Source organism: Sphaeramia orbicularis, chromosome 1 (assembly GCF_902148855.1).
Source record: "Sphaeramia orbicularis chromosome 1, fSphaOr1.1, whole genome shotgun sequence".
NCBI lineage: Eukaryota > Metazoa > Chordata > Actinopteri > Kurtiformes > Apogonidae > Sphaeramia > Sphaeramia orbicularis.
The window spans coordinates 35,498,419-35,526,416 of record NC_043957.1 but is presented as its reverse complement, the minus strand read 5'-3'; the positions used below and the strand labels follow the sequence as shown (position 1 = coordinate 35,526,416).

Genomic DNA, 27,998 nt, shown 5'->3' with positions numbered 1-27,998 from the left:
TGGTACTGATTCTAAAAGTGAATGAACTCTAGCACTGGGGCCAGTATTCATTTATTTGGTGCTTTGATGCTGTTTAAAATGTGTGTGTAAAATCTCGAACCATTCAGTGACCTCTTATGGATGACTCATTTCCATCCTACAAGAAACCATGCACGACACGACCATGTATTTATTTCTTCATGTGTCAAGCAGCTGACATAATAAATAACACAATCCAGGAAACTGGGCCTAATGAGGGAAAATATGGTCAGCTCCAAAGGCTCAGGTGTCAGTTTATGTTGGTGGTAAGTGGTCGTTAGTCCACATCTGGGGAACCACAAAATCCACAGATAAAATGCACCGTGGATGCTATTACTGTAAGTGGATATCAGTTTGAGCTGAGCCTGAGTATGGTGGCTTATCACTGTTCTTTAACCATGAAAGGCCTAAACATCCACCAGTGACCAAAAGCATCTACTAATCTAAAATATTTAATAACTTTTGGCCCACTAATCCTATCAACAGGTACATTGAAAAAATTTCAGGTAAAATTCTGTTTTTCAGCTGTTTGGATGCATCATATATGATACTTTTGGGTGCCCAGAGACTCTGTAGTGAATGTGAAAACATTATTTCTGCAACATAATAATAATAATAATAATAATAATAATAATAATAATAATAATAATAATAATAATAACAATAATGTTCTTAAATACACCGCTAGGTGCTACTTGGACACATCATCAGTGATGAACCCGAGGTCATAGGGTGTTTCGGGTCTTTGATCATCAAACACCCTCGCTCGGGCGACCCAGCCGGGGGTGATCAGTCCCCGGCTTGTGTCCAAGTGGCCCACTACTCCACGGATCTCCCCTCCGGATCCATAGCCACCTTGAGGCTTTTTCCGCAGCCTCTATGATGCTCTTGATGGCTCTTCTGCACAGCTGACCTTTTACTCCAAGGAGTTTTAGGGTTCGGGGTAGTGACTGGCCAGCAAAACCCCGGCACCCCACCTCGACTGGTTCGCAGCGGGCTTTCCAGCCATTGCTCCGGCACTCAGTCACCAGCTCAGCATATTTGGCCCTCTTGCGTTCGCTGGCCTCCTCCATTCTGTCTTCCCAGGGGACAGTAAGCTCAACCAGGACCACTTGCTTTGTTGACTCTGATGTTAACACCATGTCTGGCCGAAGTAAAGGGGCCGAAATGTTCTCTGGGAACTTGAGCTGTCTTCCCAGGTCGACATGGAGTTTCCAGTCTCGTGCAGTGGTGAGGAGCCCCCCAGAGGAACTTGGCTGATGTTGTGCCTTCTCCCCAGCTCTGACGAAAGTGATGGACTGCTTGGGGGTGTGCTGGTATTTGCAGTTGGTAAGTGCTGTGCTGAGCGTGTCTGCCAGAGCCCTGAGGACCTGGTCGTGACGCCAGCGGTACCGCCCTTCCCCCAAGGCCTTCGGGCAGCAACTGAGGATGTGCTCTAGGGTGGCTCTCTTCTGGCACAGCTGGCATGCTGCAGTGTCTGCCAAGCCCCATCACAGCAGATTGGTTGGGCTAGGGAGAACGTCATATACTGATTGGATGAGGAACTTCATGTGCTGGGGTTCGAGTCTCCAGAGCTCTGGCCAGGTGATTTTCCGCTGTTCGGCGTGCTCCCACCTCGTCCAGGCGCCTTGTTGGTACATAGCCACCATCTTGACCCGCCGATCTTCCTCCACCTCTGCTCTGATCACATCCTGTACCATTTGACATTTCTCCCTTCCTCTGGCTTTGTCGTAGAGGGGCTTGGGGAAGCTGCCAAGTCCCACCCAGCCCACTGCCGTGTTGCCCACCAAGATGTTGTGCTGCAGTCATGCCTCTGCTCTGTCAATGGCTTCCTGTGCCTTCCACTTTCTCCCAGTTTTCACCAGGATCCCTGCTGTGGCGACTTTCTTGTCGGAGGAGTCCCAGTACATCATCAGCTCCCTGGCACGTGTGACCTTAAACTCCTCCACCAGGCCGCTGATTGGAAGTTGCAGTATGGTGGAATGGCCATACAGAGCGATGCTGCTGAGGGATCGGGGGAGCCCAAGCCACCTGCGGAGAAACTGACTGATGGTCCGTTCCAGTAATAATAATAATAATAATAATAACAATAATAATAAAAATACATTTTATTCGTATAGCGCTTTTCATGTAACTCAAAGACACTTCACATGCAGCAGACAAAAACAGAAACAGATATATTAAAAACAGATTAAAAGCAGGTGCAAAAGGCAGGTATACGAATATAAAACAGTTAAACTTCAAACATTAAGATTAAACATTAAAAACAATCTTAAATAATTGACTTTTTAAAAAGGATTTAAAGGCGTTGGGGTCGGAGCAGTGTCGGACAGAAGGTGGGAGGGAGTTCCAGAGGGTTGGAGCTGCGACGGAGAAAGTTCTGTCCCCCCAGGTTCGGTGCTTGGCTTGAACATTGGTGCACATTGATTCACCAGTACAACCCATATAATTTTGTTCATGCAGTGGTTCTCAGTCTTTTTCTCTAGGGCCCCCCTTTGGAGGATGAAAATCTCCAGGCCCCCCTCAACCCCAACAGCATTGTAACAGTGGTGCATTTATAACTTTTATTAAAAAATAACTTAGATTTTTGCTGGAACAAAACAAATAAACTCAACAAGACTCCTCCCTGAGACAATATTTTTCCAAATAAAAATAGGAAATGTGTAATTATCTTACAGCTATGACAATAAAGTTACAAATTTTGGTCACAAATAAACATTATAACAATATCAGTGTCAGCAATGAGCCTGTTTCCAGTACACATCTCAGAACATTAAAATACAAAATGTACAAACTGTGCAAAAACAGAAACATTGCACATTTTTCTTTTCCAGTCCAATCCTTGTCCATTCTCCTAAACTAACACACAGGTAACTCACCTGTGCCACTGCAGTAATCCCTGTCCACATAAATGACATCTGGTTCTGGCTCCCCAGCATCCCTATAACGTTAAACAACGTAAAGCATTAAGATCATTTAACTTGTTACACTGTCCTATTAATTATTGATAGTTTCGGTCGGTATACATATTTTCGTTATTATCCATCCACACCACAAACAAACTAAAGTCAGTGATTTGGCTAGCTGTATATGTGTGTCACATGGCCTAAATAAACACTTTATTAATTCATTTGTACTCACTTTTACAATCCAGAAAGACGGTGGCAGGCCAGCTAAACTCCAAGTAATGTCAGTGATTTGGCAAACTATATACCTGTGTTATATGGCCTAAATATACACTTCGTTCATTCATTCATTTGTATTCACTTTTGATTGGACTGTGACCAATGGCACGGGGGGGTGGGGGGGTGGGGGTGTTGCCGATTGGTTCTTTTGCCCCACTCCTTGGCTGCTGATTGGATCACTTGCCCCATGTTTGGAATGTTCGCAACTCTGTTAGGACTGAGGTTTGGAATTGGTTAGGACTCCTGTTAGGACTTGGTTAGGAGTTGTTAAGACTTAGTTAGGAGTTGTTAGGACTTGGTTAGGTATTGTTAGGACTTGATTAGGACTTGTTAGGACTTAGTTAGGAGTTGTTAGGACTTGGTTAGGTATTATTAGGACTTGATTAGGACTTGTTCGGACTTGGTTAGGTATTGTTAGCACCTGTTTAGGAGTTGTTCGGACTTGGTTAGGAGTTGTCTTATTGTCCGATTTAGTCTAGTCTTATGACAGATCATCATGGCAGTAGATTTGTTTGTTGTACGTCTCTAAAATGAGTCCAGGGTGCTCCAATGCTAAAACATTAGTTCCACCTTCTACATGTTCTAAACTGAAGAAAAAAAAAACACCCAGGAGAGATCCCATGCCCCCCATGGCCAGCCTTCATATCCCCATGGGAGGCCGCCCCACAGTTTGAGAAACAGAGTTAATTAAACATTTTTTCTGAAAAGGTCTCTTTTGTTCAGTTTTCTCAGTTTAATATAATAACTTTAGAATTTACTCTGAGTTTTTTTGAACATCTACAAGACTAGTCTGCTTTCCACTGCAAATAAAAAATGCAGAAGATAATAATGTAATACATGGTGATAACTCACTTGGGAAAGGTTAAATGTAGATGTAAAATGTAATTGGAAAATGGGGTTAACTGTATGAAATGAGAAATTTCTTGCAACTCTGGCACAAATACAACTTATCGACAAGTGATTAATATACATGAGACATAATCTTTCTGTTTTAGTATTTTACAACTTTTCCAACTGTATTTTATAACAATAGTGTCCATATTACTAATGTTAAAAGTGCATTAAGGTAACACCCATGCCCACTGTTAGAATGACCAGAGTCAACACGTGCTCTCCAGGGAAGCAGAAAATTTGTAATGCACAATTTTTCCACACGATGACGCCCCCATCCCAAATTCCTCCAGCGGGACCGGGGGCCTCCTCCCTCCTCCCTGCGGGTCCTGTTGCGTGACATCAGCCGGAGTGAAAAGAAGGAAGCGGAGTGGTGTGGGCAAGTTACACACAGACACAGAGCACCACCCGGAAACACCTCTACAAAATAAAAGGACAGAGCAGACATTTGGAAGACTGGCAATGAGGAGATTAGAGGGAAAAAAAAGTAACAAAAAAAAAAAAACAACAAAAAACCCCAAAGCCAAAAACAACAAAACAGATCATGTCTTGTGTGTTGTGATGAGTTATATATTTTTTTAACCCTTTATTGGGCAAGTGACTAGTTTTGGTAATTTCCACATATATTACAAGACAGTGACAGGAACAGTTCCAGTGAGGACAGTGAGTCAACAACCTCAGGTCCAATGTGGTCTACAGGGTCTGGAAGGTCCACCTCTGCTTGAACAGTGAGTGTACCTGCTTTGTTGGATTTTTTTTGTGTTTGTCACATACAGGTAAGGAACCAAATATGGTAACTTCACTTCATTAACCTTGATTTTCTATATGACAATAAAGAAATTGGAAAAATTCTCAAGTCCTCCAATAACATGCTAAGGCTGAAAATGTGAAATTTATTGTATGTATATTAATATGTGTGCCCTATAAAGGGTAAAGGGTTAATGGCAATAGGTCAATAAAATTCATTGAAAAAACTATAATATTCTACTATTTTTTTGGGCCCCTGTCAGTCATGGACTCTGTTAACCCCACAAGTGTAATAACTCTCACAAACCTGATGAAAATTTGCAGCTTTTAACATAATAATCCCACAAATATGATAACAGTTGCCTACCTCAAACATAATACCTCATTTTCCCACAGTGTGCTCCTAACCTCTCCACTGTATTTTATTTACATGGTTCAAACATAGGCTTCTATTATCCTTAATGAGAATAAATATTATCCGGTTCATACTAAAGCTTTTATAATAAAAACTTTCCAACATTTTTGCCCTTTCTGTTTTGTTCCTCCGCTTGTATTTGCAGTTAAACACCTGTTAATCTGGAATTAGTACCATGTGGTGTAACTGCAACGTTTGATCATTCTAAAAAGAAAAATATCCAAAGGACAATAATAAATGGGAAGAAAAAAAAGATGAAGGAATATTCATGCATGCATTACTTGATCCATAAAGACCCAAACATCCACTGGTGACCCAAACCATCTACTGATCTAGACTATTTAATATCTATTGATCCACTAATCCTATCAATACATGTAAATAATTGGTGTAAAATACAGTTTATCATCTTTTCATAGTAATCAGATATGACTCATTGGGACATTCAGAGACTCCAAAGAGAACACAGGAACATTGTCATCTTCTACAACATTGATTCACTTGTAAAACCCATGGAGTTGGATCAATGACAGTGGATGGAGACACTTGTTTTATGTTGAATCAAAAATATATTCTGTTGAAAAAGTCACTTTTTCTTCAGTTTTATCTGTTTCTGATATAATAAATACAACTTTAATCTGAGCTTTTATGAGCTAATCTGAGTTTCTACTGTATTATTTGCGGTTTATTAAATTTGTGGGGTAGAATCAATATCACTTTTCTCCCCATTTCTTCTTCTTCTTCTTCTTCTTCTTCTTCTTCTTCTTCTTCTTCTTCTTCTTCTATTATTTGCAGTTCATTAAATTTGTGGGGTAGAATCGACATCACTTTTATCCCCATTTATTATTATTATTATTATTATTATTATTATTATTATTATTATTATTATTATTATTTTCTTCTCATACTTTATTTACATAATACCATATACACATAGAACAAAACATGGCATGGAGAAAACATAATGCTTGAGGTGAGGCAGGAAGAAATTAAATATAAATACATATATAGGTAAGTAAATTAAATAAATAAAAGTAAAGGAATAAAAAAGAGAAAAATAAATAAATAAATAAATAACTTAAATTCGTCACATAAGGCTTTAGTCTTCACAGCTTTAGGGTTAGTGCAAAATTTAAGTGTGTCTAGGTAGGATTTTAAGTAAGATTTACAGACCACAAAACTGGCAGATTTGCTGGCATGTACATGAAATTTGGCTAATAAGGAAATGAGATTACGAATAAACAATTTCTGAGCAGGCAGACCAGTAATAAAGAAAGCAAATGAAATATCTTCAGTTTTGACTTTTCTCCTCATTTTCCCCATGTTTATTTATTTATTTTTTTTACAATATTGGAAACTGAAGATTTTTACCATCCCACATATTGAAATAAATCCCCATAAAAGTGATAATTATTACGTTTGTGGTAGGCAATTGTTGTTATATTAGTGGGATTGAAAACTGTATTTTTTTCCTATTATTATTATTATTATTATTATATTTTATTTATTTATTTATTTATTTATTTATTTATATTATTTGCGGTTTATTAAATTTGTGGGGTAGAATCGACATCACTTTTCTCCTCATTTTCCCCATGCTTACATTGTTTATATATATATATTTTTTTTACACTATTGGAAACTGAAGATTTTTACCATCCCACATATTGAAATAAATCCCCATAAAAGTGATAATTATTACGTTTGTTGTAGGCAATTGTTATTATATTAGTGGGATTGAAAACTGTATTTTTTCTATTATTATTTTATCTATCTATCTATCTATCTATCTATCTATCTATCTATCTATCTATCTATCTATCTATCTATCTATCTATCTATCTATCTATCTATCTATCTATCTATCTATCTATCTATCTATCTATCTGTCTGTCTGTCTGTTTGTTTGTTTGTTTGTTTAATTATATTATTTACGGTTTATTAAATTTGTGGGGTAGAATCGACCTCACTTTTCTGCTCATTTTCCCTGTGGATACATTGTTTATTTTTTGTTTTGTTTCCTCTTGTGCCAAACCTGTCCCTGTTTCTTCACACTATTTAAAACCCAAATGGATGGACGTGGTCGCAGGTTGGTCCAGTTTGTCTCCATCTTTTGCAGGAAGAGGATCGTGCTTTTACTTGGGGACATGTTCCGGATGTGGTGTGTGTCCGGTGTGTGCGTGTCTGTGTGTTTTGACGGTGTTCAGAGCTGTCAGTGGAGCAGCCCAGTGCTATCTTCAGGCAGGGGAAGCCCTCACACAGTCAGTCCAGTGTCTCCAGTGCGCACCGCCGCTCCGCGCTCTGCCGCTTCCACACTTAGGGCTGCACACCCACTCGGACCCACGAACACTCCAGAACCCCCTTACCACGCCGTAGCACTGATCTTCTGGTAGAGGGACATGGCTGATGTGAGTTTGAACGAGTCCACCACCGAGGACGTGGCGAACAGGTTTGCGCGTAAAGGTGCTCTGAGGCAAAAAAACGTCCACGAAGTCAAGAACCACAAATTCATCGCCAGGTTCTTCAAGCAGCCGACTTTCTGCAGCCACTGCACCGACTTCATCTGGTAAGCCTTCCGTCTCCCACGTCCACCCCCCTGACTGCCTGTTGCATATTGGATAAGTTCAGCAGTGTGTGCAGTCTGCTGGGTGATGTAATACAACTTCGGAGTGGAACTTTCTCTGCTTGATCCGACAATCTGCACACTTGTGAAAGACTTTGTAACTGCTGGAGTGACATAACAGGGGTGTACAGAAGTCTTCCACAGTCCCTCAAGGAGGCTTTTACACGGGGGATCCCACTTTGTTGAGATTTTGTCCCAGCAGTCCAACATGGGAGGAGTTATGTTGTTGTTTATGTTAACAGCGAAGCAGTGAATATTAGTACTGTCTGCTGTGGAAGTGGGAAATAAAAAAAAAAAAGGAGGGCTCTTTTATCTTGGTATTGATTTTATATTTGTTCATTACTGGGGAGACACATGGAGAATCAGTGGAGATGAAGGCTCATTTTATGGTTGGTCCCTTTAGAAAGCCACTTAAGTAGAGCAGAAACAGAAATGAGCCCATTTCTGATCCAGTTTTATTGATGGTCTGGTGGAATCAGTCTGAAGGACAAGTGGTCTTCCTGTTCAAATCCATTTTCTCTTGTCTTCTTTCATAAAAGCTTTACTGAGCCGTGGAGGGCTTGAATTCTGCTTGGATGAGTAATAGGTTTCCCTTCCTGGCATGTCGCTGAGCTGTTAAAGCCTTTCTTGTAAAACTACCTGGTTTCTCCAGTGCAGAGCATGCTCTGCAGGAGCTGCACACTGGCATGATGTTTGGACTGGATCTGCTGTTTCCAAGATCATACTGTAAAGCTCTTCATGCTAAATGAAAAACACATTGAGTGGGCAGTGACTTGCAGAGCAACAGAATTTCTTTTTGTTGCATTTTTTCCATTTATAACTCACAGGGTGAAGAGAGTTCAAAATATCTTGGTAGTTGTTACTGTCTTTGTCTTTTCCCTTTGTGATCACAGGTCTTTTTTTCTTTTTTTTTTTTTACACTTAAAATCAGTTTCAGTTAGTTTTAGGGTTGTGTTACTGTGCAGTTCTTCTTAGATATCTGTAGTCATCTCAGTTTTCTGGCAGAAAGCTTTGCAGTTGCAGTGTGATCTCAGGCGCTTTATTGCTTCTGACTATTAACTTGGACAGTTTTATGGCATGACCTGTGGTCTGCTAACACCACGCCTTCACAAGACTGGAAGAAACACAAGCTCAACACACTGAAGTCTGAAAGCAACCTACATGATGATTAGAAGAGAGTCTGTTCGTTTCAGTTTTCATGTTTCTGTCACTTTTTAAAGGTGTGATAATTACAAGTGAATCATCAGGACACAGCTTATGCACACGCTCAGTGGACATTAACATACTCTTATATTATCCTAGAGTCTGTCAGAAAGACTTTTCCCTAGGGTTTCAAACCCTGGTTGTGGGTTTACTCCCCATCTGCATTATTTTAGCATATTGATATTTGTGAATTAAAGAACTGGTTTGTACCTTTAGTTCCAGGAATAGATTTGTCCAGTCAAGTTACTAGCTCCAAACAAAGCTGCTTTCATGAACCCGGCTTTTTGCTCATGGGCACTGTTTTCATATTGAATGAGGAAGTGTCCTTTTATAAACTATTTATACAAATCTGGAAGAAAACTATTGTCTCAAACAGTGGGTCTCAACTTGTGTTGTTATTATCATTAATAGATCACAACCCACTTTTATAGAATTCCAAATAATGTCTATTAAAAAAAGTCTTGTAATCATATTAAAAATGTTACAATGAGCTTTGTGTTCAACAGAGTGTGCACATTGTCATCCCTGCTTGCAGAACACACTACTACACACTTGATGCAAATAAGGCTACAAAAAGTACTGTTTTCTTAACAGACAAATGTAAGGTGTTCCAATTGTGAATGATGTTCCAGTTTTGAGGATTTTATGCCATGTCGTGCTGACAAATAGGTTTTCACTCCCTTTTTGCTATCAGTCTATGTGAGTCCATCTTGACCTCAGTCTGGGTTTTATTTGTGTTTCAATATCTCATAATTACTGTGGCTCATCTGTCAAAACTTCAGTCTAACGAAATGAGACATGAAGCATTTACAATCGATTTTTTGTTTGTATCGCATACAATATGACCCATTCAAGAGCAAGTTTGTGACCCGCTTTTGTGTCTACAATATAATAGTATCCTGTCTTAACTGAAACTAAACTGCATTATATTTGATCATACATCATATTTGAAAGCCTGCCGTTCTTCATTTAACATTAACAGCTATTTGTCTGTGAAAATCACTTTCCAAATGCTGTCTTTAAAAAAAAATGATGCAGTTGCTTTATGAAAACATGAAATGAGAGTACGCGTTTATGAATGAAAACTCAGAATACTCTAATATTTTTTTTGTTTTCTTTTCACAGGGGGTTCGGAAAACAAGGATTCCAGTGCCAAGGTAAAACAAAACTGACTTGTATCTGACTCATTCAGATATTATCATGTGTGTGTTTGTGTGGTTCGTGCACAGTGTGTTGAGTTCGACTGAAAAAGAAGGTGCTTTAGGACAGCTGTTTATTTGACATGTTTACACAAACGCGTACATCAAGGAAAGATGTTGGCTTGTGTGAGTAACTAATCTGTCTATGATCATATGTTTTTGCTTTTATGAAGAGAATGATTGTCAGAGATGAGCAAATTCAAGAGGCAAATGACCATTGCGTTTAAACATATTTACCATACTCATTGTGTCCACATTTATAGCTTCATCATTTTCATATGCCAACTGCAGTTCCATCCCCTCATGATTTGTTTGCCATTTTGCAGGCATGATTATTTGTTTACTCACAGACAGGCTAGTGTTCTTGTGGCTGTGACTTGGGGCTAGAGGGAAATGAGCCTGAAATAGCATTATTTTTTATTATTTTATAATTTGTAGTAAAGAGGAGGAGAGAGAGAGGGCTAAAACAGACGAGACGGATTTTTGCTGTTTGTTGATAAGGGATGTAAATATCACAAATTAATAACTACAATATCACAAATTACACTTAAAAATAAAGGCGGACAGTGTGCTATAGTAAAATCAAAACAACAGGTGTTACTCTGCTCTGTTATTGTCAAATGTTCAGTAAAAAAAATGAATGATAAAAAACAGAGAGTGAATAAATGAAGGCAGAGATGCAAAGAGATGCCTCGGCACCCATCAGCACCCAACTCCTGACAGCGCTGAAGGTAAATGTCCCATCAACGCTCCATTTTGAGCTTGAACATGTGTTAACTCAGAACTCTTCATCTAATGTGGAAAGTGTTGAGTCGGCCAAAGCCTTCGTCTGGCTGGCTGAGCCCAGGTAACAGCGCTGAGGTCCAGCAGACGTTTCACTTGGATAAGATCACTTTGAATTTTTTGTTTTAGCACACAACAGTTTTACCAAATATTGTCAGTCTTCTGATAGCTGCTTGTTTACTGAATAGTGCTGAACATTACTGAAAAAAAAAAAAGTCAGATGCTAGATCCCAAATGTTCATGTCTTAAAGAACAGAAGCTCACAAATTCCACAGATGTTTATATCCAGAGGATTGTTTTAATTTATTTTTCTATTAATTGAACTGTGCAAAAATGCATTGAATTTACACAGACATAAAACATACAGTTATGTAATATACATTTACAGTAATGAAAGTATATGAAAAAAGGTACTTTTTTCTTAACTATTTTTTATACTGCATTATTCACTATTGTTCTGTTTACTATTTGTACAGTTTTGTGAACAATTAATTTTCTTTCTTCTGTATTTTTATATGTTTATTTTTTCTATAACGTGAGAGCTAGAGGTAAACCGCAATCTAGTTCCTTCCAAGCTTGCTTTTTCATCTTTCATCTCAGCTTTTCATACTCATATTAAAAATATGAACTAAAATGAGTTTAGTTTAGTTTTCAATACATCATGTTTTGCGTGCTGAGATTGATGGTTATTTTTTGGTTACCTCTAGCAAAGGCTTTTGACCACATGTGCTCTCATGAATTGGCCTGATGAGATTATTTTTAACCTTTTGAGTGCAGTCTTATTGTCTCTGTCTGTGGAAGACTTAACAGGGTTCCTGTGCGGTCTTAAAGAGTCTTAAAAGTCTTAAATTTACAAATTTGCATATAATGCCTTAAAAAAGTCTTTAAAACAGTGGTTTCCAACCTTTTTTGGTTTGTGACCCTATTTAAACATCACACATTTCTGGCGACCCCAGACATTCAAAACTGAGACATTATTTTTGCTAAAATAAATTTGTTTTTGATCATGTACTAGTTTGCTATACTATGTTGCAAATAAACATTAATTTTGGACAACATTTAGTCTATATAATGTATATTATTATGGATAGAGGCAGAAAAGCCAGGTGTAGATTACTGCACAAAGTGAGAATTTTATTTTCCTTGGTCAGGATATGTACAGTCAGTCCAGCTTGGATTTACAAGGCTGACAATTAATACTGAACAAACAATAACTGAAACTATGAATTATGAAAGAGCTGCAGCATCTGAAACCGACCACAATGAGCATTTGAAAGATAAACAGTATCACAGTGCTTCAGTTTCAGCTTCACAGTTTGTCATGTCTGTTATGGATTGGGATTGTCTCTCTCAACTCACCATATATTTTTTAGTAGTAAGCTTTTCTTTCATTATTTTGATCAATTACTAGAAATTTCAGGCGACCCCATTTAAATTCCAGGCGACCCCACTTGGGGTCCTGATCCCAAGGTTGAAAAACATTGCTTTAAAAGGTATTAAATTTGATATGATAGATCTTAAGTTCTGTTGCCATAATCTTGTTCACTGTATTGTGTTTAAATGTGTCTGTTAAATGTCCAAGCTGCAAAGAAAGTAACGTTAGTCACCTCAGTTCCACCCATTCGAACCTGACAATTTATATTGAAACTAGAAGCACTCAGAGAGCGCAGACCTCCCCCAAAGCAGATCAGTTGCCCCCCCACCCCCACCCTCGATCACCACCAAAATTAAATAATTTGTTCCTTGTGCCAGTATCAACATTTCCTGAAAATTTCATCCAAATCCGTCCATAACTTTTTGAGTTATCTTTCACACAGACAGACAGACAGACAGACAGACAGACAGACAGACTCTGACAAAAACATAACCTCCTTGGCAGAGGTAACTAGAAAAGCACTTGGAGAGCACAGACCTCCGCCAAGGCAGATCAGTGGGCCCCAGTGCCCCCCCCACCCCCCCCACCCCTGGTCACCACCAAAATTTAATCATTTGTTCCTTGTGCCAGTATCAACATTTCCTGAAAATTTCATCCAAATCCGTCCATAACTTTTTGAGTTATCTTGCACACGGACAGACAGACAAACAGACAAACCAACGCCGGCCAAAACATAACCCCCTTGGCGGAGGTAATTAGGAACCAGTTATTGCTAACTTTGCAGCCCCCAATGAGAAATGACTTGGAACAGTGGGAATCAAGACGTTGGAATAAATCAATACATTTTCCCAAATTCTATGAGTCATGAATTTTTTGCCAGTATGGCTGTGAAATAGGCTTAAATTCTGTTCTAATTAGTCTTTAAACAGTTTTAAAAAGTCTTAAATTTAACTTGTAGAAACCTGGAGGAACCCTGCTTAAACATAAACACTTTGCCATAGAAGGTGTTTCATCACACTGACTCAGAAGTTTTTCCCCTCGAGAGCACGAGAGATTGTGAGGGATGAAGAGGTCATTATTGACTCATTACACATGATAATAATACATTTAGATAGTTCACAGTGTCTTATGAGGGCCCGTGTCTGGGAAGTGTTCACATAAAGGAGGTTGCATGCAGTATGAGTCTATGTTTACATGTAAATGGATTTTTTTTTCTGGCGGGCATGTCTGCCAACAACTCAACACCTACACTTACATGTGATCTCATACAGAGGTGAGATACAGCTGGCTCTCAGGCTTCAGTCGTTCCCCTGTTCTTGGGCTCAGTACAGTAAAGGTGATGGAGTGCTGACAGCCCAAAACATTTTTCCATAACCTCGAATTATCATCACTGTGTCCGCCGACCGCTTCCTTTGCTTTCACAGCAACTTGTCGTGTTTGTTGTGCCTCATTGTTAACGTCTCACCAGGAGATAAAACTGTGAATGATACCACAGAACGCAGAGCAGTGCAAATATGATCTCTAATACAAGTGGCGCTCTGGAGGTTTCTTCTCTTTACTGCAGGAAAGACATCACGTATATCCCCCAGTGAAATTACTGCGTGGATGGAAAAGCATAGACTATAACTTGTAAACTGACCTTTTTCCACCGTTATAAATCACAGACCTGTTAAATAAATAATGCCTGCCTTATAGAAAGGTGATTGGTTACACTGCAGCATTCAAAGAGAGAAAGGTCCCCACTTTATAATATCTGCTCAGCTGTAAATTATTAATTTGTATCTCCAGTAAAATGGGAGTCAAATCTTCCAGCAGAGACAGTGAACATCTCAGCTGCTAAGTAAAAATGACAAAGTGAGAAACCGGAGAGTGACATTTCTGTAACAAGACTGACATTTAAGTTTTAGCCTTGAAAATGCCCCTTCTCTCAGAATAGTGTAGGCAGCGTGGGATTGTATCACAAGCATGGTTAAGGGATAGTGAGTTTAAAGCATGAAATCTGACCGACATACATGTATGTTTAAGTTGACTCGTTCACCTTTCCATGTGCATTAATCCACATCAGGGATAAGCCTATGAATAAGGGACAGAATGTCAATCACAGCAAGATAATGTCAGCAGCAGCAACACCGACATGTGATGTTAGCTCGCTGTTATCGAGACAGTCAAGCAACGAAGGTGTCGTAATTACAAGTCACATAGTTATTTAACTAAATTTAACCAAATACTTGGTTCAGAGACCTAATATATGCAGACAGTGACAAGCAATGCAGCAACAGCCAGTATCTGACCATGACCTGTGGTTCACGATTGCATTTAAGCAAGACATATGGAATAGATTTCATGTTACATAAAGGGGATATACTGATATGGGAGCTGTGTGTATTCACAGAGACCATATGGAAGACACACTCCAATCAGTTAAGGACAAGCCATGGTAACTTGTTCACTGCAGAGAGGACCTATTTTAGATGGACACATGACGGTCATGGTGTATGAATGGACAGGCTATTAAATTAATTTCAGATAGCATAATAACATGATATCACGAGTAAGGCTGCAAATTATCGATTAATCAATTAATCATTAGTTGGTTGACCTTATCGATCAATTAACGAGACCAACCAAATTCTTATCAACAATTAATTGATAGTCGATTAATTGTTTACATCCCTAATCACTAGCAGTGTATTAGCCAGCCACTAAATGCAGTTTCAGTGTTAACCTGCAACATTCATACACTGACTTACTTGCATTTCTGCTGTTGAAACACTGTCTGCTGAAAGTTTCATCTCTGTAAAGAACAAAATCTAATGAAAAAGCTTCACTTGGTCATTGTAACCTTTCATTATTGAACACCTTAGCCTTCTACTATGCATTTAAATAGCTTTAGTGAGAGTTTGTAAAGTCTTTGCGGGTTTTAGTTTACAGATCAGAACCTTGCACCAGAAAATAATGGTTTTTTGGTCCATTTGGAAAATGAATACATGCATTGTTACCCTGCCTCCTGAAGACAGAGGCAAATGGTATTGTTTTTGGTTACCGTACTTTCCGAGCTATAAGGTGCACGGGAATATAAGCTGCACCTGACTATAAGCTGCGGCTGACTTTAAGACGTACCTGACTATAAGACACAAGTCACATGAGATATTTACACAGAAAGATGGTAAACAGAAAGATTATTTAAATATTAATTTCCATACCTTAGCTGCTTTTTTCCAAACAGTGCCTGTAACACGTCAGTAAAACGGCAGGAACACAGCTGTTTCAAAAACCCAGAAAAGTCATTGATCTCTATCTTCATCTTCCTTCTGCTCATTGAAACCACTGCTGTCATCTTCTTCAGTGTGCTTCAGTTGAACAGCCTCAAAGACTCCGTCACACACCTTCTTAGTTTCTCCTCCGTTGTTGCTCAATGGCACTTCCGTGCTGCAGCTCTATTTCCTTAGACGGACACATCGATTGCTTTTAACTTAAAAGCTGCAAAATATGCATTTCGTCATGTGTTTTCCATGATGAGGGTTTGTGCATGACACGCAAAATGACTGTTCAAAGTTAAGATTAAAACTTCTCCTCTTCGCATCACCTCTTCCACCTGTCTGTCTCACTTTTGCGCTTCCTGCTAGAGCACCCCCTGGTGGCCATTAGCTTGTAAAAATCTATAGTTGAGCTGCATCGCTGTATAAGCCGCAGGGTTCAAAACGAGAAAAAAGTAGCGGCTTATAGTCCAGAAAGTACGGTAAATTTATTTGCTCGTTTGTTAACACTTTTGCAGAAAAACTATTGGTTCAATTCATACCAAATTGTGTGTATAGATTGCCACTGATCCTAATAGACGTCATTACATTTTGGTAAAGGTAGGTCAAAGTTCAAATTTTTTATGATTTTTAAAAAAATCTTCCCATTTACTTATAATGGGCGAAATATGTGCGAGGGGCGGGGTTTGTTGTGCCTGGTACCACTTGTTAAAGATTTTATTTGACCTGAAAACAACAGCTCTAAGACAGTCTGGGGTCCTAACCTTTGTTCTAAACCTATTGATATTTAGTTCTTTTGTAAAGAAGTGATACAAATGTTCCTCCAGGATGTGGTAATTTTCAGCTAAATATACTGAAGTTGTTAATTTTTAAGACGAGTGCTGAGTATGAACCAATGTAGGCGTATAGGTGAAAACGATCAAATCACTCTCAGCAAGAAACTTACAAGTTCAGTGAAAAACTTAAAGCAGAGTTAATACTAAGCAGAAACAGTGTTGTGGAAGCAAACAATCTGTAACCACCTTCCTAGATGGTATCTGCACCGTGCACAATCTGTCTGTCGTCTCTTGGCTACGTTTCATGTGGAGTCCTGTTTCAAGGCCCTGGCCCGATGCCTCTGTGCACCAGGGTATCTCCAATCTCCATTTAGCTGTCATTGTAATACAGCCGGGCAATTTGTACTCTTGTCAATAAGCGGATGTATTATTCAGATTTTCTTAAGTACACATTCGGAAATCTTGGAGCTTGACAAGTGGTTAAGGTTAGGGTTGCTCATTTGGTTTTAATCACTGGAAGCTGTGATTTTAATCCTTTTCTGCGACCCAGTTTCTTCTTTGGGGCCAAACATGTTCATAGCACACTACTGTATAATCTTGTCCTGGTGGGTTATACCGCCCCCTGTAACTGTTACGGGGTCAAGTGCCCTCCTCAGGGGCACCTCTGTAGACACTTATAGAAAAGAGTGTTAGTGTATTATTCATTCCCTGCTCCAGATCCTTCTCATCAGTCCAGGATTTTGCACACAAAATGACTTTTCTAAAATTATGTAAATAGCATTAAGCATTCAGACGCCGCTTCACTTCTACTCACTGTCACCTTAAACATGAAACCAGTCGCATTACTGTCGTTATTAACAAGTGTTGTAGCCTTTGTAACACAGTTAAGTCTTCAGCCTCCTACTGTCAAACTGATGGAACATTGAAACTGTAGAGAATATCAAACCAATATAGACGAAAGAAGAATAAATCGAAAGTCTCTTCCTTCAGTCTCCTTAATTGGTCCATTTGGTGTTTTGCCAGATGTGCTGTACATGTTAATAATGAAGTCCTGTTTTCTGCTCTTAAATGCAGTGTTACAGCAGGTTAAGTTGATGGATTTGACCTCATCAAGTGGTTTGTTGAGGAGGACATCGGAGTTCCTGTATTGGTTGGACATTTATTGACAGACTGAATTTGAACAGAAGCCTCATAATGTTCTTTGGTGCTGAAGAAGATAATGAGTTTAGGTTTTTTTGGAGGAACCAAACCTCCCAAGAGAGATGAGCGGCTCTTTAGTCTTGCTCACTGAACTGATTAGTAGCAGAAAATCTTCTAAAGTGTTGGTGTCAAACATGCGGCCCAGGGGGCCAAATCCAGCCCGCCAAACAGTCCAGTCCGGCCCTTGGGATAAATTTGTGAAATGCAGAAATTACACTAAGATATTAATGATCCTTTTAGTTCAGGTTCCACATTCAGACCAATTCAATCTCAAGTGGGCAGGACCAGTAAAATTCTATCATAATAACATATAAATAATGACAACTCCAAATGTTTCTCTTTGTAAATTTAAATATTTTCATGTATTTACACTAAAACAAAGTATAATTTTGCAAAAAATGTGAATAACCTGAACAAATATGAACAACCTGAAATGTCTTAAGAGAAGTAAGTACAATTTGAACAGTATTCTGCCTGTTACTAAATGTTTTGTGTATTTGTAGATCCACTGTGATCTGTAAGTTATAATGTACATGTGTAAATGATAAACTGAGGCATAATATTGTTAAAATTACACTTATTTTTTCAATTTGTTCATGTTACTCGCATCTTTTGAAAGGATAGTTTGTAGATGTAAACCTTTACATTAATGTAAGTTTACTTTTTTTGCTCTAAAACATAAAGAAAAGTTTGGAGTTGACATTATTTATATATTATTATGTTATTATTTTACTGATCCGGCCCACTTTGGATCAAATTTAGCTGAATCTGGCCCCTGAACTAAATGAGTTTGACACCCCTGTTCTAAAGGACAAAAAAAAAACAAAAAACAAACAACTCCTGTGAGCCAATTCTAACCACCATATCCAAACACAAACCAACCACACCTCTTTGCTCATTTGATACTTTAGTGGTCTTATTTCAAGTGTTAGATCTAACCCACTGATGCACCATGGGATTTTTGACCTTGAGCTGCTCGGTGTTTGGATAGAGCTCACTCTGAAAGTCCTTGTGCACATATGCCAGTGTGTCATCCTAATAAGGCCTCTGTTGACAGTCTGTGGAAAGGTAAACTCCCTGAGTGTCCATGGTTGGAGTTCATACACATGATCTGCTCTTACTCCATTTTTTGTCACTTCACTTAATCAGTCTTTTCTGCCCCATTTCAGTGCGACATATTAAAATCAAAAGATAGTGTAGATTCTCAGTGTTCAGTAACTGTGTTGTCAGCGTCATTTTATGTCAGAAAGTTTTGGCTGATAATTACAGATTGTCAAGATCCAGCATCGTGACCTAATGAGCTTCAGCGTTGTGGGAACTACAACTCCATTCCTGTGGCAGATGTGTGATGCATTGGTTCATGCTTTTATTTCTCCAGGGAGGTACATGGCCTATAATAAAACCTATTATTTTCATGAGAGACATGAGGGTTTATTACAATTTTAACCTCAAGTGACCTGAAATAAACTGTGTCCATGTGTGCTTCAGTGAATAATTGAAAAACACTGCATTTGGACAGAATAATAGTCAGGCAGTTATTTGCAGCGGGGATTTAAACAAACACATTAAACACAATGAGAAAGCGCAAGGTCAATTGGAAACACAAAACTCTGTTAAAGTACAGCAACATTTTTAGGAGCAGTTAAATAAACAGCCTGGCCAAAAAAAAAAAAGTAACAGCCTGGTTTTAACTAAGCAAATAGTTCCGATCCTTCCATGGTAGTACTACAGTGGTTAATAATGTTTCAGCTGTAACAGGTTATTTAACTCTAACTGATGCAGTAAATAGCCTCTCATGTCTCTAATGTCAAAAAGATTGGACAATGCAAGGATTGATCAGGCTCATCAGGCTTGTGACACAATGGTTCAGGGAGAATGAGACATCATTTACACACATGGATTAACCTCCATATAAACCAGACTCTAATTTGGGATGTGATAAAGACGTGATGCAGCGGTCCGATTTACCATCATCAGTAATCAAAAATTAATGCAGCTGTGAATGGAAAAAATATTATGAACCTTATTGTGACTCTACATAATGAGGATCAAGTGATATGGATTTTTTAGGGTCGATTTATGTCGATTTTTGTTTTTTTTTTTATCAGCCTTAGCCGATAACCGAAACGGGCTGTTGATTATTTGGATCCGATACTGCTTTTGCTTCCTCAGTTTACATCATAAAAATGACACAATGATAACAAATGTTAGGGGTCTCAATTAAAAAGAAAACTAAAACATTTATTAAACTTAAAACAATATTTAACAAATATTAACCCTTTCATGCATAGGTCACTACAGTGGACAGTTATTCTCCAGCTGTTCTCTTGTATATTAATGGGTTTTGTTGTTTTAATTCCATATCAGCCAACACAGTGGACACTTATGCATCATCCCATACACTGACATTCAGCGCATCACTGTAACTGTGCTGTTCTTGATAAACCTGATCTGCAGTGACATGTTTGAGTGTAAATCAATTGTTATTTGTTAGACAAAAAGTTTTTTTTGTTTTTTTTTTGCATGCTATCTCCATGAAGTGAGTAATTACTGGCATTAGAATTTGTTAAAATGTGAGAAGACATCAGATTAGCAGCATTAAAAATGTTTTTATTTCATTGTTTTCATATCACTTTCTGATATTTGGTTTTAAACACATTTCTTTACTTCAAAAATTAAATGCATGGATATTTTTGTAACTCCATAGAAAAAAAACTAGATCACATTATTTTTTTCATGGCTAAGGAGGAATAAAAACACTCAAAAAATAAATCTTGACTCAGGTTCTCACAATTCATGCATGAAAGGGTTAAAGAAAGAGGTAGAAAGGTGAGGTAGAACAAGTAATGTGGTATACATTAGCATTTAACTTATAACTTTTATTTAAGTTTCACTTTCACTTTGTATGGTTGTATGGTGTGCATGTACTCATTTGTGAGGTACACTACCAGTCAAAAGTTTGGACTCACCTTCTCATTTAAATGGAATGAGATGGACCACAGATGGCCAACAAGTGCTTAGCGTCACTGGGAACTCCTTCAAGACTGTTGGAAAACATTTCAGAGGACTACTTCATGAAGCTCATCCAGAGAATGCCAAGAATGTGCGAAGCAGTAATAAAAGCAAAATGTGGCTATTTAGAAGAATCTAAAATATAAAACATGCTTTGAATAATGTCACACTTTTAACTCCATAATTCCATATGTGTTCATTCATAGTTTTGATGCCTTCAGTGAGAATCTACAATGTAAATAGTCATGAAAATAAAGAAAAAACAGGTGTGTCCAAACTTTTGACTGGTAGTGTACGTATGGCACAGAGCTGCCTGTAGACACCTGACTGTAAATCATCCCAGAAAAAATATATCGACGGAACGCACCTGCGCATTAGCCGATGCCGATACAAGTAAAAAACGCAAATATCGGCGCGATATATCTGTGTATCAGTCGATCATTACATAAACATTATGTGGCAAAAAAAAACGTCACAGTGAGTGTCTCCTGTAATCAAACCCAAAGGTGGTGCAGTGAAATGAGTGCATGTGTGCCTTTTTTTTTGGCCGGGCAGTGTATAATGTGAAGGAACTGATAAGCAGAGATTCAGATGTTTTTGTGTCTACCTGGTATTTGGCATTTTGTTATTGGCTTTAATTCGGAACACAGTTTTGTTTCCAAACCCAAGTGACAGATACATGAGCTCCCCATTGATGGTGCTGATTTTCATAAACCTACCGTCTCAGTCAGAAGAGGGAAACCACAGAACACCATGCTACATCTGTTGTTTTGTCTTTACCACCTTACTGGCCATGCCTTTGTTTGTGCCTTCACCTGTTCTTTTTGTTTTCACTGTTCTGACGTGGTGGTATACTTAGAACAAATGCATATTCATTACCAACAGCTTTGATGCTGCTAACGACTGAATATTATACCTGTAGCAAGTGTAAAATCCTTCTGCGTTTCATCTCTGTTCCTGTGTGTTTAACTGTTTGGTCTTTTATTATTATTCCTATCTTGTGTATGACCAATATATATTATATATTTTCTCTCACCCACATATATCATAGTACCCGTTGCCTTTATGCCATTCTTGTTATGAAGAATACAAGGATGAGGTTTGCACAGTTTTTATTTTAGAGCAGTAACATTGTATTTCAGTGCTGTCAGTGTTAACATGTTCCAACTGCTTGTGTCTCTGAACTGGCTTGGCCCCGGGTTAGATGGACACCAAGATGCAAGATTTAGAGTCCTGTTTGATTGGAGCAGAGCGGAAAAGAGGCGACATCATATGTGTGTGTGTGATGTGTTATGTGTGCGTTTATGAGGCAGTGAGGGAAGGGGCAGAGTTCACCTTATAGGCTATATTTAGAGTTGCCTCTCTGTCCCCTGAAGAGATACACTGCTATGCATGCTGCTTTTTTTCTGTGTAGAGGGGGACACTTGCTCTTTCGTTTTAGATAAGCCCTGTCTGATTATATAAAGTCTTTGTCTAGCAATCTGCATGTTTGTCCAATTCTGCAAATTCCAGCAACTTCTGTTTTCAAGCCACACTCATTTGAACACTTATTTATTGTTTTTTTTTCCCCCCTCCTTCCAAGCAGCTAAAAATACATTGCGCAGATCAGATGTTGTCACTAGTTGCTTTTCCATTGAACATCTGCACCAAACATAACCAATATTTACTAAATGTCGAAAAACCAGAAGTGCGTAATGTCGGTTTTTCCATTAAATCACAAATGCGATCATTTGTTTATTTATTATCGTTAGATAACACGAGAAGTCATTCCATAAACATGGCGACAAACGTAAATATGGTGTTGATTTACAGTTATATTCATTATTATTATATATTACCCTTCTACCTTGTACTAAATAAAAAAATGATTGGGTTTCCTGGTGTGTCCACACATATTGCGACATGTTTCTTCTTCTTCTTCGCTTGTTGTAACGTCCGTCAACATCCGTTTTTTAAATTCACCTGACTCTAGTTGCGATTAAAGGTCTTTCCATTGCAGTTTTGCATGATATACCATTTATGCTATGCCCGAAAAACCACCTCTCGCCAGCACAAAAACGTTTAATAGAAAAATTTGACTTTTGGCAAAATTGTCGTTTTGCCATTAGGTAAATTGTTATGTGCAAGTTATATTTGCGCAATGTGAGGGTCAATGGAAAAGCAACTACAGTTAAATAACTTTCTGTATCAGACAACATTCCAAAACATAAGGTAAAGAACATTGGGTCAAATTTAATCAGCTCTAATTGGTCTTTGATCAGTATTGCTTTCATGTTATCGTGCCTGGTCATTTACTGTACTGTGCTGTTTTCTGTTTTGTCATTGATCCACTTCACACTGTTTACCAAAAAATAAAGAAAAGATGAAAAACCTTTAGCTCCCTTGCATAGATCTACTGGATTTTTTGGAATATTTTTGCTCTTTCATCAACATTAGAAATGCATGTGTTGTAAGTAACATCTTCATTCATATTTTAAGATATTACCAATTACAACAAGCAACAAAACAGCCTGAAGAGCCTGAGAGAGGAAGTCATTGCTATGGAAACACTGGACACTGTCTTGTCTAGTTGCATTGGTGTGAGCTGGAAGGTTTTCAGCACATTTCAAGTCGTTTCAAGTTTTCAGCTCTGAGAACTGGGTTTAATAATAACCAACAATATATTGCTGTAAATCCTGCGCTGCAGTTTTAATTTCTGGACCATAGAACTGTGCAGTCTTTTCGTGGTGCCTGAAAGGGGCCCATGGAGAGATGTATGGCCTTTCTTATAGTGATCAGAATAAGTAATGCTACTCCATCAAATCTCCAGCAGTAAAACAGCTTAGGCCTAAAGCCTTTCCAGCTGTAAAACCCAGAGTCATATCCACCATACAAAGTACTCTGAAGTCCTATCTATTACCCTTTAGTACCTTTAGTCTGCTTCACTGATTCACAAGAACAAAAACAACACTACTGTAAAACACCGCTGTAAAATCATTGAAAAAATGCTGATGGGACAGCGAGTTACTCACATGTGTTGATATCAAAGCATGGCTGTTAAACATCGGTAGCTGGAGGTTTCTGAGTCAGTTAATGGCATGCCAGAGGAAACTGAACAGCAAACAAAACACTTCAGTCTGTAATAGCTCTGAAAAGCTTGTTAACTCTGTGCAGTTCATTTTTTTCTGGATGGTCATCATCTGCTCATTGCTCAGACTGAGACTCACCTCAGCAGGTAAAGCCGCTGTTTTGGCTTAGCGTAAATTAGATGCAGATGGTTGACCAATTTAACCCTTTATCTACCAAGTAACTATTTTAGGTAATTTCTGCATTCACTACAAGACAGCAACAGTGCCAGTGAGGACAGTGAGTCAACAATCTCAGGTCCAATGTGGTCTGTAGGGTCTGTAAGGTCCACCTGTGCATGAACAGTGAGTGTATCTGCTTTGTTAGGTACCATGAAGTAATGGTACTAATGTAAGGAATGGTGTTCAAAGGGATAATGTGGATGTGGACAGGTGTCTGGATCAGCACTTATGTGTTAGAACATCACGTTTTGAACATTAGAACAACATGTTCCTAACACAGTGTTTTTCAACCGTGGGGTCGGGACCCCATGTGGGATCGCCTGGAATTCATATGGGGTCGCCTGAAATTTCTAGTAATTAATAAAAAATAAAAAATTACTAATAAAAAATATTTTTAATGATTCAATATATATTTCATTATAATTAAAACATCACACACTTTTCCTATAAAAATTATGTTCAAATAAAATGCAGGATATAATATCTGAGAGGGCATATCTTGATTGACCTGATCATGTGACTGTGTGCATTACTACAGTTCAACCTGTTGCACAGTTGCAGTCAGAAAACTGGACTGAACAGAGAATGGAAAGATTTCTCCTCCCTCCTGGTCCTGCTAAGATATCTCCAAGAGAAAAATGTCTCCATTTTGAATGTCTGGGGTCTCCAGAGATTTGTGATGTTAAAATGGGGTCACGAGCCAAAAAAGGTTGGGAACCACTGCCGTAACACCTTACATGTGTTTTTCTTGTATTTTTTTTTATATTTACTTCTTGTATTATTTTTTTTTGCCACTTATGGGTTAGGAACCAAATATGGTAACTTCATGAACCTTGATATTCTACGTAATAAAAAAATGTTGAAAACTAAGTACTCTTGTGTCCTCCAATAACACACTAAGGCTGAAATTTTGAATTTCATAGTATTTCAAGTTAAAACTAAATACAATATACTGGGCCAAAACAGGGAAACTATTTCATTATGCATCAAGCTTAGATCTTGCAGACCTGGGCACAGGCAGCAGGCAGTTCTATTGTATAAGGAAAGTTTATTGAGCTGATAGAGATCATTACATTCACTGTGTAATCTTCCAACCCTAAAGTGGGAAAAGTAGGTGTTATAGTTTTAGGAAGGCTGTGTTCGTACTGTAAGATGCTAGTGCAACAGATTTTAATCACTTGCTTCACTTTTGTGACTTTTGATGTGCAGAACTATTATTCTGTCATCTTGAATAAGCTGTGTTCCAAAAGTGTGAGTGTCCAACAAGTTTCTCACATAGGGATTGCTCATCTTGTGTTGCCTTCAGTCAACTTCAGTATCAAGTATAGGGCTGGGCAACCTGCCTGTTTTTAGAAGTAAAATCACGATTTATGATCTGAAGCACAGATTTCTAACCTCTTGTAAAATATAAGCAAATTACAACTGAACTAAGCTAGTATGTTTTCCTCTAGTTTTCTCTACTTTTTGGAGGCTTTGGGTATGTGTGTTGGCTTTTTGTTGTTAATCTCACTGGAAACTCTGCTTTTTTGGATGATTCTGAACTGAAATAATTGCAATATTTTGACAATATCCAGATAAAGTAAACAAGCACATCTACATTTTTATGTACATACAGCTGCAATGGTTTCATTATCATCTGAGTATCTGTGCAACTCAGACTCAATGCATGCTCGAGTTCAGAAATCTGACCTGCAGTTGATGGACTTAAGGAAATTATTACCCCACCCCTGAAGGGGAGGCAAGGGGTGTTGTTTTTGGTTTGGTTTGTTTGTTTGTTAACACTCTAGCAGCAAAACTATTAGTTGAATTCATACCAAATTGGGTTTATAGATTGCCAGTGACCCAGAATAGATGTACGTTTGGGGAAAAGTAGGTCAAAGTTCAAATTTTTTGATGAATTTTTAAAATATTTTTTCTCCTCCCATTTACTTATAATGGGCGAAATTTCAAATGTCTATAAAAACATCAATTTTGTTTCAATTTACTTATATATCGGCACATCTATAGAGGATATTGATATGATGACATCAGCTGGATCCATGCCAAAATAGGCTACAATACGTGCAAGGGGCGGAGTTTATTGTGCCTGGCGCCACTTGTTTGTCATTATTATTCCTTCAACAGCGCAGAAGTACTCTACAAGTTAAGACAGACTGAAACTGAACACTTTAGAGCAGTCAGAAATGAGGGTATCACTATAAATAAACTGAAATAAACTTGCTATCCTTTGCTTGCAACTTTGATCTTATAAGCCTTTAACATAGTGCGACAGCCATATGCAATGCTCTGCAATGCAAAATTCTATAATTAAACTGATAAACGGGTGCTGTTCTTTTGTTATTTATTTTTTAATGACACAATCGCACAGTCCCTTTAAAACACAGGTCATGTGATCCATCATGATCTAAATTTGTGAGATGTCCCAGTCCTAGTTTGCCATAATCCTTCGAAACACATTTGAGTGGAGCTATTTTAAACGGGTTATTTTTATGCCAAAATAAGTTTAAGTGAGAATTAATGAGCAGTAAAAACCTCAAGGGTGGATGTGATTGCACACATACAATCTGTCCATAACATACAGTGGAATTAAGAGTTTGCTATAAAATTTCAAAGGAGAATTGAAAATGCCGAGCAGCTCTGGACATGAAAGACTGGTGCCAAAATAAACTGCATGGCCATGTTGGATTTTCCTGAAAGCCTCTCACCTCTCTTCCTGTTTCTGCACAATCAATTCAGACCAGCTGCATTAAGATTAGACTAATCCATCATGGCGGCCTGCATTATTTATCAGCTGACTTCCCACTATGCATTTGGAGAAAATGCTGTGTTGTGTTCGAAATTTGTGGTATAGCTGGGATGTGTTTGGCTCTGTGTAAGGCAGTGTTCACAGAAAAAAAAGCTGCTGTTTGTCATATTTGTCAGCCCAGAGGGATTGTGTTGGAATACATAAACCACACCGCTTACAGAATGAGCATTCTTTATAAATATTGATTTTAATGTATGTGTCTGAAGGCTGGTGTTCAGTTAGATATGACGGCGTTTCAGATGATGTTGATGTTTGTTGTTTGCTGCACTGTTCATCTTCTTGCATTTGAATCTGTATTAAATTACTTTCTTGGCCTCTGTGGAGACTTGGATGACACTTTGATGCAAATCTGCTTGTCTCTTGGAACAGGGTGACTACTGCATGGAGAGGAATACATTTTCTGACACCTGCATGTCATGAGATAATAGAGCTCTGTTCAGGTCTGGATTGCATGCTGTCTGGCTATAACCCAAATCTGTTTCACAGTTTGAGAGGGGGTGGGATTTGAGGAGATGCAGGAAAGAGACTGACTGAGCAGAACTACGTGGGCTCATGTCCATATTTCTCGTCAGGCTGATGTCACATGAAATTTCTATGCAGATGTTTTTTTTCCTGTCACACTGCTTTTTGATGACACACTGATAGTAAAGCACCACAGTGTTACAGTTATTACATAACCATAAATAGTTTGCATAATTGTCTCCATTCACCTGTAAAAAAATAACTTATAAACTAATAAAAACCACCTTTTCAGATTTTATCTGCGTCAGTTCACTTCACTCCCTTCATCTAGGTCCCTTTACTTTCTATGATCAGTCATTTATTTGCATCTTTTAGTAATAGATTTGGTTTATTTAAGCTCTCAAATCAGTCCAGTGCAGTTTTTTTTCCTACAAAGTAAAACAGAAATGAACCAAAAATGACTCTTCACCACTAGTTTCACTGTTTAATCAGAGGTTTTTAGGAGGTGGTTAGATTTTGTGCTACCTCCTTGATAAAACTGATGCATTTTCATGCAAAACAGTCTTGTCTAACAAACTCTATTCTCAGTCATTAATAACTATTATTTAGTTTGCATCACAGCAAATTTGGAATAACTAAACTACCCATATTATTTTATTGTTGCAGAAAGGAAACTTTAAAACTTTCTTTCCGGGTGCTTCTGAATACTTTATGAGCTTTGACAAATGTTGATAATCGGGTATTCTGCAGTCACAGTAA

The 27,998-nt window shown here is 38.3% G+C and overlaps 1 protein-coding gene across 1 annotated transcript in view; it reads left to right on the top strand.

Annotated features, from left to right (window-relative positions):
- Positions 1-7,489: 7,489 nt before the first annotated feature.
- prkcaa (protein kinase C, alpha, a) overlaps positions 7,490-27,998 on the top strand; it is a 278,370-nt gene continuing 257,861 nt past the window's right edge. The window contains 2 exon segments of the mRNA XM_030136372.1: positions 7,490-7,822; positions 10,208-10,239. Coding sequence (XP_029992232.1) covers positions 7,656-7,822; positions 10,208-10,239 — 199 coding nt within the window. The 5' untranslated portion in view covers positions 7,490-7,655.